This window comes from Pinus tabuliformis, chromosome 6 (genome assembly GCF_031772625.1).
Source record: "Pinus tabuliformis cultivar Carrire ecotype Pingquan chromosome 6, CPIR1, whole genome shotgun sequence".
Taxonomy (NCBI): domain Eukaryota; kingdom Viridiplantae; phylum Streptophyta; class Pinopsida; order Pinales; family Pinaceae; genus Pinus; species Pinus tabuliformis.
Genome location: NC_142292.1, coordinates 970,928,186 through 970,940,245, shown reverse-complemented (window position 1 = coordinate 970,940,245; position 12,060 = coordinate 970,928,186). Strand labels below are relative to the sequence as shown.

General features: G+C 36.3%; 1 protein-coding gene across 5 annotated transcripts in view; it reads left to right on the top strand.

Annotated features, from left to right (window-relative positions):
• The first annotated feature begins 911 nt into the window (after positions 1-911).
• The window catches only part of LOC149262226 (zinc finger CCCH domain-containing protein 32-like), a 71,572-nt gene continuing 60,423 nt past the window's right edge, over positions 912-12,060 (top strand). The window contains exons 1-3 of one of the 5 annotated variants that reach the window (XM_089423659.1): positions 912-1,084; positions 1,191-1,280; positions 2,027-2,137. In XM_089423659.1, the coding sequence (XP_089279785.1) occupies positions 1,209-1,280; positions 2,027-2,137 (183 nt within the window). In that variant the 5' untranslated portion in view covers positions 912-1,084; positions 1,191-1,208. Of the gene's footprint in view, positions 1,281-2,026; positions 2,138-8,316; positions 8,468-12,060 lie in introns of those variants that run through there. The other 4 variants (XM_089423655.1, XM_089423664.1, XM_089423667.1 and 1 more) reach the window with 4 other exon arrangements.

Sequence of the window (12,060 nt, the reverse complement as noted above, 5' to 3'; positions counted from 1 at the left end):
CAGAGATTAAATTGGTATATGAGACTTTTTTGTTTGTGGGACAAGGGACCTATTTCTATAGCCATTTCACTATTAAGTTTAGCAAGACACACGTACAATGATGTGTGGTTTGACGGTAAAGTCATATGGGCGATGCCCAGGCAGACCCGAGTTCAAATCTCATTGAGTACATTGACCTGCTGTGGTGGCGGCTAGAGGGGCGGATTCCCCTTTCCCGTTGAGCCTGCTCTTGCTAAAATCATAGGAACTTAGTATAACTGATTTGCAGGTGGTTGGTTATGCTCTTGGTGTTATAGTGGCAGCGTTAAGGTTTGATCCTGGGTCTCCCCTAGATTAGGCCAGGCGGTTACCGATTCACCATGTGGTATAAAAAAAAAAAAGTCTAGCAAGACACACATACTCTGCGCTTTTAATTTTGAACCTGTAATTTTTTAGGAGAAAACACATGCTCTTAACCATTAGACCCACTTAAGCTGTAAACATATTTATATGTTAATATTTATGGGTAGTTTTTTCTCTTAAGAATGATTTTTTTTAAGTTTGGCATGACTATATCTTCAACATGTCCAATACATCACCTCCATTGAAACTGGGAATTAGACCAATAACTTTACATGAAAGTGTGCTTTAATAGAACAATAACTTTACATGAAAGCGTGCCTTAATAGAACACCCCATCACTATTTATTCAAAACCCTATAAAATACTTAATATTTTGTTTTTAAATTAATATTATACTTTTCATAAATAAAATAAATATTTTAAAAATAATAATAATAATATAATTTAAAAATTAAAATAAAATTCTGAATGAAATTAATATACCAGAAAAAACCATTATTTATAATATTGGTACTATAGCTTATGAAATACTTTGACTTCTCCTTTAAATCTTTAAATCACTTGTGATTGAACGATGGTTATAATTACTCTAAAACATCCTTCATGTATTGTGAAACCTAAACTAGAGTTAGAGCCGTTCCCATGTGTTATGGCCCCGCCCGTTTAAACCAGAAGGACAAATTACCAGAATGGCAAAACAAATGGCGATCAAGTTGAGGCGATCAAGCCTGAGATTATTAATGTAGATCAAACACCAGTGAATTTACGACATTAATATGTATGTTTGATTTGGGAAGATGATCTTTATTGCCATTCGTATCTGGTATACTATTTCTGTTTCAATGCAGTAAAAGGGATCGGCAGCTATGGACGAGGAAGCACAGAAGCGGAATACTGACTGCGTTTACTTTTTAGCATCACCGTTAACCTGCAAGAAGGTACTTCCTGGCATTATTCAAATACCCATTTTCTGTTTCAGGACTAGTTCGCACAGAGTGATTAAGGAAATTTGAAAGTATGGGAACTTTGAAATTTTGCCAGTAATAGGAGAAATTTGCGCTAATTGTAATCTAACTAGTGTGCGTTACATAAAATTTAGTCCAATTTGCGCTATTCGGTTCTATGATCTTGAAAATCATGTTTTCTGGTAGTCCGACGCACACAATTCGTTTTTAAACCCTTAAAACCCTTCAACCCCCCTATAGTAGGAGAAATTTTGCCAGTAATAGGAGAAATTTGCGCTAATTGTAATCTAACTAGTGTGCGTTACATAAAATTTAGTCCAATTTGCGCTATTCGGTTCAATGATCTTGAAAAACATGTTTTCTGGTAGTCCGACGCACACAATTCGTTTTAAAACCCTTAAAACCCTTCAATCCCCCCTATAATCCTATTTTGTTTGTTTAGAATATATATTGTTTCAGTCAATATTTCCTGTCAAGCCGCGCTAATAACCTTTATGTGGCAAAACTAGTTCATGGGGACTTTTAAGGCAGATTGTGGCAATTAAGCTGGTTTTTGCACCGATTAGTGTTATAGGGCTGTATAATCATTGTATTAAATCATCATAAGAGAGCCAGGTCATGTTAGGAATCAGGATCAATTGAAACTGAACTAGTTTTGTATTCTAAAATTTTGTGTAATGCTTTAAATGGATATATAACTTTTAAATATGTCCCTCCAGGGAAATGAATGTGAATATCGGCATAGCGAGAGTGCAAGAATCAATCCAAGACATTGCTGGTACTGGTTGTCAGGGAACTGTTTGAACCCACATTGTGCATTTAGACATCCGGTAAGTTTACTCTTTCTTTTGATGTTTTTGGTTGAATTGAGGAAAGAGACTTTTCAGGGAAACTTTAATTTGGATTGATTCTTGACCTGTTTTTTAGTCTGAGCTTGTCGGGTATTCTGTTCTTACGTTTGCCCTTTTAGGTTCAGGCATTTTAATTTTTATAGTGCAAACAAATTACCAAATCCTTAGAGAAACTTTTGTAATAAACATTTTGTGAAAACTCAAACCAATTGCATTACGGCGATCCTTCAAATATTATACTTCTTCTTTTAGCATTTACATTCCTAATTTTTTTTTTCCAAATTTTAATTTATATTTAAATGGGTGGTTACTCAAATTTCTCAAAGCTTCAATACTGACCTATTTGGTCGCATCCTAAATGTTTAGAACTTTATCATTGGGTAGAGGCTCGAGTCTCCTAGAGTTGCACTGGGGTACACTTCTCATTGTGTTGATTTGTGAGATGACATATGCAATCCAAGTAATTATGGATTAGTTTCCAGTTTCATAGGAGTGGCATGGCAAGTTTCATTCGCCATGTGGCGCACTTCACTTGTTTATTATTTAATTGTTTCAATGATCATTTAGTCTGACATAGAAAAATTAGAATTCATTTTCTGGATTTCACCGAATGTGCTTATGATTTCAGGTTTCTCTATCATGACTGGTAGTTTGAAGGCACACTGTTTTGATATTCTATTATTTTGCTTTGTAAATTGCAGCAGATTCATATTTAATGATTTATTGAGCTGTGACTACGAGTCATATGCTTGCAAGGACTGGGTGGAGAACTTTTTAGAAATAAATTTTATTGTAAACACAAAATGGGTAAATTGAGTCTTGCTGAAGGAAAATTGATCATATTTAAAATTACTTCAGTGCTTATTGAAATGTGTTTCTACTGCATGTGATTCATCACAATGCAAAGATTTCAACAATCATGTGAAATAACATGCACTAAAAATATGCAAATTGGTGAGAGATAAACATAATCCTGCTGCTGCAGAAGCAAACTCCTCATGCATATATTCTAGAGTCCAGAGTAGGCAATGCCTGGGATGATTTGCATTTGGTGTTTCTCATGTAAAGCTTCTACAGCGACACAATGGCATTGAAAATTATTTGTTCATTATTGCAGGAAGCCATCAAGTTCCTGATAGCATAGGTCCCACTTGAATGGTGTTGTTGGATAATTGGGTTAAGCTGAGCCCATGGATTAAGAGTTGAGATTTGTTGTCTCAATTGGTAAATATTTTTGAGTCACATAGGTTGTTTGCGATATGTGATATTTATATAATGTACCATGCCATAACAAGTTTAATGTACACTAGTTCTGGCATCAGCATTTTTGAAATGCAGCACCATCAAATTCAAGGTGGTCAACCATATTGTTGTTCGTTCATCTTCATCCACATCTAAAACTTGTCAGAAACCTGCATTATACAGTGCACATATACGTCAATCTTTTTTCAGTTATGTATTTCTGACTTTTGGCTGTAAGTTTTATAAGCGAGATGTAAAATTATAAATAAGAAGAATGTGTTTTTGTCTGAAGTGCATTCTTTGGGAAGATGAAGGCGAACTTTGGTGGCTGCAACAACCATGAAGGTTGCAAGATGCTTCAGGCTATTGAGTTTGTGCTCTTCTTTTTGAGCAGATGAAAGGAATGATGGGGAATATTGTGTTCTAAGTTTAAGAGTTGGAAGTATTATTGTTTTTCTATGACCTACAGTTGCGAATATTAAACCCATGTAGAAATGTTGCCTAGTTTTGAACTTTCGGGTTGTATTTGAAATGGCTGGTGTCTCTTTCCATGAGTACAGATTTGTTAACCATACTACATAGGACTATTGAGGGTTGCAAAATGCTTCAGGCTTTTGGGTTTCTGCTCTTCCTTGCCCAGTGTAGACCAGATGAAATGACTGATGGGAAAATTTGTGTTCCAAGTTTAAGAGTTGGAAGTATTGTGGTTTTTCTATGACTTGCAATCGTGAATATCAAACCCTCATAGAAATGGTGTCTAGTTTTGAGCTTTTGGGCTGTATTCTAAATAGCAGGTGTCTCTTTCCAATACTATTTTGTTTTTTTTTACAGGACTAGTGTGGCACATTTGATAGTGGTTACTTCAATTTGCATTTGGGAAAGACAAATGATGCAGGCAATTTTTTCGGTGGGGGGGGTGGTGCAGGGAGAGTTGAGTGACCTTCCATCTATAGACACTGCAACAATGCCTTGGAGGCTAGACCATTTGACTTGTGCTATTGCAAATCTAGATGGGCTTATTTTTAGGATCTCGGATGGAAAATTGAAAGCCTTTCAAGGGGATAAAGGGTGACAACAACTATCTTTGAAGGTCCTATTGAATGGATGCCTATTAAAGGCCAAAGAGGAATTGAGGATCAGGTAGAAATGAATTCTTTCAAGCAGAAATTATGCATTCTGTAAAGTTTATATCTCAAGCAAGAGATGTGTGGACCTAGATTTAGTGATGTCTTTGCCTGAGATCATTGTTTTTAGGATGGTGGGGATATTCGTAGGAGTGAAATTTGGATTGCAAAAATATTTTCCTCAGATGTAGGCCCTTACATTTGTTTTCTTGTTTGCAACATTTGTGCCTTAGCATGAAGGTACAAAAAAATCCTAAAGAAATAAAGAAAAATATTTTAGAGTTCAAGAAATTAAGGGGCGTATTGTGAAAATGAAGGTATGTAATATGAAGGAATTAAAGAAAGACTTGGTAACACATGCTAAGAAATTTGAGGTCTTGTCAAATTTCAGAGTTTGTGGGTGTAGATGCAGGTACGAGGATGCTGTTTTTTAAATCCTAGTTCATCAGGAGGTGGCAGCACATCACAAAGAGAGACACATACACATGAATAAGAAGATGTGAAATTATAAAAAGGATTAAAAACATAAAATTATACAATTGTTGATATCATAAGAGTTGTTCAATATTCATAAGAATTAGGGCGAGCACATGTCAAAATTTAGCATAATACAATTTTTATTATTTCAACTTTAGCCAGAAAGTCTCTTCAAGAAAAATTTATTCCTATTTGCTTTTAAAACCTGCAAGTGGCTTTACATGGAGACACTCAAGGGAAGAAAATGAAAAATTAGGTGAGAAGCTTTGTTACAGTATATGGTTTGTTTAGTTAGGGCCATTTTAATGTAGTAGATTTAGGGTCATTTTAATGTAGTAAATTTAGGGTCATTTTAATGTACGAGACATAATTTGTTATCTTTTATTTTATTTTTTTAAGTATGGGGATTTTCCTTGGTGCATCTACAAGAAGGCAGGGGTGTCCTTGTGATGTTTGGGGGATGTTGCCCTGCACTTGCATGTTGGATGGTGTTGGGTAGTTGTCTTTAATCCTACATTGGTAGTGAGGGATGTAGATGTGTCCCTTGTAGCAAGGGATGTTAACCGTTAGTATGTTGGAAGATATATAGGTTCCCAAAATGGTGGGGGGCAAGCAAGAAAGGAATCAAAGAAAAGAAGATAGAGATTTATTATACATATAAAAATTTGTCATTTTCTATAGCAAGTAAGGGGCTAGTTGGGAAGGCTTTGATGGGGGTAGTTTAGAAAGTAAGGCAATTCAAAGGACTGAATATCGTCGATTGAGAAGAGGAAAAAGTATTCAGTGAAGGGGATCAAGGAACAAAAATGAAGATTTTAATGCCATGGCCAAATTTGTGTTCAAGCAAGACAACGAAAGAAAAGGCTAGAGGGTGGAGTCTGATCAACGAAAGAGAGAGACAACAATTAAGAAAATTCAGTTGACACATCAAAAGTTAGTTGGAGAACAACGCTGATCTCACTTAGATGGTGGATTGTCCAAATCCTTAAAAGTAGCCTCTCTAAATTAAAATAGTACATTAATCTCGTAAGAATACACCATAGATGATGATGATAAGAATCTATTTTCATGGTTTATCCATCTGGATCTCATAATCATAATCATCCATATCCCCACTACTGTAAGTGCCATTGCCACTGCCATTGCGACACCTGCTATGCTCTTCGCCCTTTTTCTCCAATGTCTCCAGTTCAATTGCTGCATCAATTGGTGTGGTAGAAGATATTTCAGTTAGATCACTATCATCGAAAGTGATTGGTTCTAGGACCAATGCATTATGATCAATGTATTGATACTTTGGAAATAATTGACCAATGTCAATGCATAAGACAATTAGCCATTGGTCAATATCATGACAAGTGTCTTGAATATTGGACATGCACAAGACACATGCCCTAATCTAGAGGTGTACCATGAGTGTTTAACACTAAAGTTATGTGTGCCCAGGTGTTTGACACAAAGACATGTAACTTGTGGTCTAAAAGGAGAGTGGCCTATTTCTTTTAGGTATTTAATGATCCTTTTTGAGGGAAAGCTAAGAAGGCCAGGGTAGTCATAGAGTCACTATTAAAGGTGTGCTTTTGATTGCTAATGGAAAAATATGCCAATGAAATACATATATGGTTCCTTGGAGTCGTGGACAAGGTTGATGCTATGAACACAATACCAACAATGTGAATACTCACAAACAAGACACATCAGAGAGCAAGTATGCAAGTATTAGAGAGAAGATTGTTAGAATTGTAAATATCTACTGCATGGTCATTTGTAGTATTGGATTATGTATATATGGAGAATACAAAGGAGATATACAAATAATCTTCTAGATAAGATAAGATAATTTATTTAAGTCCAATGAATGACCACAAAAGTATGTCAATGGGATTGAAAGAGTACTATTAGTGTAATACATAGTGGGAGTGTTGTAGCAATCGCCTAGATCTAAGTTAACAATATAGCTAATCAACTAGTTTGATAAGGAATGAAGACAAATACATGAAAAGAAATGAGTATGAGAGCGAGAATACCATCAGGAATAATGAAGGAGACTTGGTAGTTCACTTCATTAGAACATATACCAAATTGGAACAACCAATTGAAAATATAAATAAATATATATTAAAATATTGTTTTATGACATGCTAATTACAATGGCTGAAGGCAACGATTTATACTCCACAATATTTGGGGTGTAACCCTTCGTGTGGGTACGATGACTGCTGGGTTATTACATAAATATAATATAATTATATTTGATTTATTACAAATCACTCATGCTTGAAATGCTTCAACCATGAAGCAAGGGCAAGGATGAAACAAATCTGAATGCATCAGATCCATGGGAATTATCCTTGTCATGTTACAAGAATCTTTTGTTATCAAAACATCAGTTAGGTTTTTTATTGCTTCAATTTTTGGCTCGAACATCTTTTGAATTCAACACAATCACTTCTTAGTTGTTGTTGAGGTAAAACATTTTTGGCGTTCCAGATGTGAACAATTGCAACTTCTTTTATGTAATGTCTTTCTTCATTAACAACTTCAATGACTTTCTTCTGGTTTTTCCTAGCACCTTTGATTAACTACTGCATCAATTCCTTTACTTTGTCATTTGGATGTTCTTTACATAGCAATTTTACAATCTTTTCCCTTCTATGTTGGTACCAAATTCCCATATTTGTTTTTTATGCTCACCCATAAAAAATTATCTAATTTTATCATTAAAGTAATAGAATTTAAAAGGCCTTTCATTTTATTAAATTGTTTGTCTTGATCGTGTATTCCATCGGTTGCTTCTTTCAAAGAATATATACGTGTCTAAAATCTCATTGCTTCATTCTTACATAAATGTAACAAAATCATCCTTTGAATCTCTTGTGACATCTTGGATTGTTCAAAAGGCAAATAACAATGAAAAATGGCATCTGTGAAGTATGATATGTTAGATTTTGCATTAGTTTTTGCTAAGCCAAAATCAAGAATATAGATTATGTTCATGTAACCACTCAACTCTATCAACCTATTCTATATGGAGTTTGCATTGCATTTTCACCTGCTTTGACACACATTCCAAACACTGGAAAAGAAATATTAAATAAGACATAACATTCATTTGTTTCACTTTTTTTATGTTAATTCCTTTCTTTTTTCCTATGTAAAAAGATACGCTTCTGTCCCCCATGTGTTCACCACACATAGTACACTAGGATTTTCAAATCAAATGTTATTGGTTAAATTCAAGTAATATTTGAACTCAATATCGGCTCTTACCAATTGAACCTTGTTGTATGTGTTGACCAGATGTTTAGTTGAAAGAGTGAAGCAAAAGAAAATACACACATCTTTGCAACCATGCATGAGTTCAGAGGTTGCAAATTCTATGAAGGAGAATGGGCTTCGAGCCCTCCATCTTTCCTTGCATTTTGAGGAATGACAAAACAATTGCGTGCAAGCAACCTATCAAAAGGTGCTTGCTTTTTGCTACATCCTTAATTATTTACTCATATTATCATGATAAACTATACACCCATGTTGAAGAAAACAAAGGGAGACTGTTAATTTTTCTATGAACCTAGCACCCGACAATTCATTGACCTAGCATATTACAAATCTATTGATTGAAATCACAACTAAATTCTTAACTTGATTAGTGAAAGCAAATTAACCAGTCTCAATCACAATGACACAAACATATTTTGCCCAATCAACAACCCTTCATTAACATTTAGAACTTACATGGGCTCCCATCTTGGGATAATGGCCCAACTAAGAAAATTACATATTACAATGCTTTGGATATGATCCAATAGAACAAGCCCTAGATTGATCCTCGATCTCCTTGGCTGATCTGGATCTCCAATGCTCCCCTTTTGCACTTCCTCAGACCCAACACACTAGAGTATCACACTCTTCACTGAGATGCCTCTCTCAATGTCTTGTGCTACTGTATGGTGTGTCTTCTCCTCTCCTTATACTTGCTTTTATAACTTTACATTGAGCTAAACCCCTAACCCTAATCTCCAAAGTGATTGACGACCAAGATTAGATCTTGCATCGCCCAAGATCAAGGGCTAAGATTAAAACACAACCATTCAAGTTATTATTTCACTTTTTCTAAGTTTACTTTAGCTCAATTAGCCAACACAATAATTATGTGCTTTCCTAAGTCAAAACTTAGACAAAGTTACAAAAGCAATTTGCTCACACTTGAGCAACTATTCTAAGGAGACTTTGGGCCACTTCTGCATGCCTAGACACTGTGGCTTGTGCAAATTTACTTGCTCGAGCTACAAACATCAACACTCCCCATGGAAATGACTTTGATCCTGGAATTGCATTTGCAACCTTGGTTGCTCCTTGAGAATTGAAAGCCTTCCTTACCACTTGATCTGGAAACATCTTGAAGTTTTGTTCACTTTGGTCTAGTTGCTAGAAGCCTCCTGCTCTTGAACATTTTGTAATGTCATCTCATACTAAGAGAACTTCTTGACAAACTTGGAGGAGTTTCTTGATTGCTCCTTCCCACCTGAACTTGAAGGTTGATTCCCTCTAAGTTGGTCAACCCTAAGAGCTTCTTGCTTCGTGTTCTTTGTCATTGCTTTGCTTCTTGCCATCACTCGAATAGGATGGCCCTTTAGCCTATACAAGTTGCGTTATTGAACTCCTCTGACATGTCCCTCATTAGAGCTAGATCCCTTGGGTCTTATTAGTGCTTGTTCATCTTGGAACGCTACACACAAAACTCCTTCTCCATCATAGGGACTTAGAGCAAACTCCAATTGGGTTTTGGCATCCATAGCGTGTCTTTCTCTTTTAACTTGCCTCTTGACTCAAATTGAAATATCGCTGTTCCAACCCCCTTCACTGCATGCTTGGAATCATCACCTAACACTACATGCAATTCTTAGTCCCACTCGGTCATGCTGTCAAACAAATCACATGCCCCTGTCATATGTCATGTGGTTCCACTGTCTAGCAGCCACACATCCACTGGTAATTTGCTTGAAAAAATGTAGGAAACAAGTGTGAATTCAATTTCAAATTTCCTGGCAAACTCCTTTTGAGCTTCTGTCAACGTAACTACAGTTGACTGTGTGCCCTTTTTCCCCTTCTTCCTCTCTAGACACTGTGAAGCATAGTATCTTTGTCTTATGATTGGAAAAACACTTAACCTTAGTCAAGTCTTTCTTCTTATTAGGCTAACTCCTCACTCCTGCTACTCAAACCTTTGCTCCTCATTGCCTAACTGGCAAGAGCAAGATTCTCATCCTCCCCTCTCTTATGTTGTCCTCCAAAAAATGATTTCTCTGAGATCTCTTTGAGTGAAGGCATCCCACAATTTGCTCCAATCTAGTAGTTTGTCTCATGCTATAACACCTGCCACAAAGCTAGCCAAAGGTTTTGTGAACTCGCTCAGGGCTATCCTTACAAGCTCCTCATCTAACACGACTACCCCAACAACTCCAAGCTTTTCTTGGACTTCTTGAATCCTAGTGAGGTATGATGCCACTGTATTTGATTTAGTCATCTTGGTGTTCCTAAGCTTTTCCCTCAAATCCATTTTCTAATTTTGATAATCACTCAAACATCGGAGCGGTCCACATCTCATGGGCACCATTCTTTCTTGATATGTGAGGGATCACATGCTCCGACAACCCATCCATGATGATACGTCTGGGTTTCACATGTTTCAAATTGTGAGCCGCTAAAGTTGTAGCGTTGGTAGGAAGTGTAAGGAGTTTTTACAAAATCCCATAGGTTGTTATCCATGAGAATTAACAACCTTCATTGGAGGGCACTTATTGACGACTAAGACTAGATCTCGCCTGACTCAAGATCAAGGGTTGAGATTTAAACATAATCATTAAAAGTAATTATTTTACTTTTCCTAAGTTTACCATGGCCCAATTAACCAACATAATAATTATGTGCTTTCTTAAGTTAAAACTTGGGCTAAGTTACAAATCAACTTGCTCACACTTGAGCAAGTGTCCAAAGGAGACTTTGGGAAAGTTCTACATTCTTAGACACTTAGGCCTGTGCAGAAATACCTGGCCAAGCTACAAACATCAACAGAGACAACTCCATGTATGACTGTTGCAATAGTCACTTCTATGTGGGAAGGAAACAATAGAGGGTGGACTAAGGCTTCTTTCACATTTTCAAAAACTTGTTTGAGGATAGATAGTGGAATTTGGTTCTCTAGCATTAGAGTGTCCCACTTTATATAGACTCAAAGCATATTTGCATTAATTTATGGGTCGGGGATCACCATCCTCATGGCATAAGACGCTGATTAAGAAACATAAAAGAAACGAAGAATCTATAATCATCATGAGCGAAGCTCCTAGAGTACTTGCCTCCTTTTATTTTCCAGTGATAGGAATGCTCATTATTGAGCCACATCCCTTGGATCACTTTATTGTGTTGTCCAAGGTCTTGCTTTTTTTGGGTAGTTTCTATGGGTATGTGTGGGGGAAATTGACTTGGTAGCTCTTTGTGGGTAGACTTCAACTTGTTCATAGAAGATGTTGATGCATTGGGCTGAAGGAAAGCCATGTGCTCATAGATTTTTATCAATTATCTTGGGCACACAATTAATGTACTTGGATTTAATGTCTATGTGTGCGAATACAACAAGACTTTCTTCATTCTTAGCTCTGGATAAATTGAATAATATGGTTATTAAAAATGTAGCGAGTGAAGGTCTTTTGGCTTGTGCCTTAGCTAGTGAAGACATGGTTGTCTTTCTCTAGCCATGAGTGCGAGCTCATGAGATAGACTTCAGTTAGGATGAGTTTATTTCCAGTTAACTAGAATCATCATCAAGTTTGCATGCGCAGAGTTGGAGCTTCATTTACGTGGAGTCTTCTTCAGTTTGACTATAGAACGAGGTGGCAGTTACAAGTTCAGTTAGAACGAGTTAGTCTTCAGTGTTGATTGGAGAGAGAATGAGTTAAGAACTCTAGTGTTTATTGGAGAGAGGTTGAAGACATCGATTTGTCTTTCTCTAGCCATGAGTGTGAGCTCATGAGATAGACTTCAATTAGGATGAGTTTA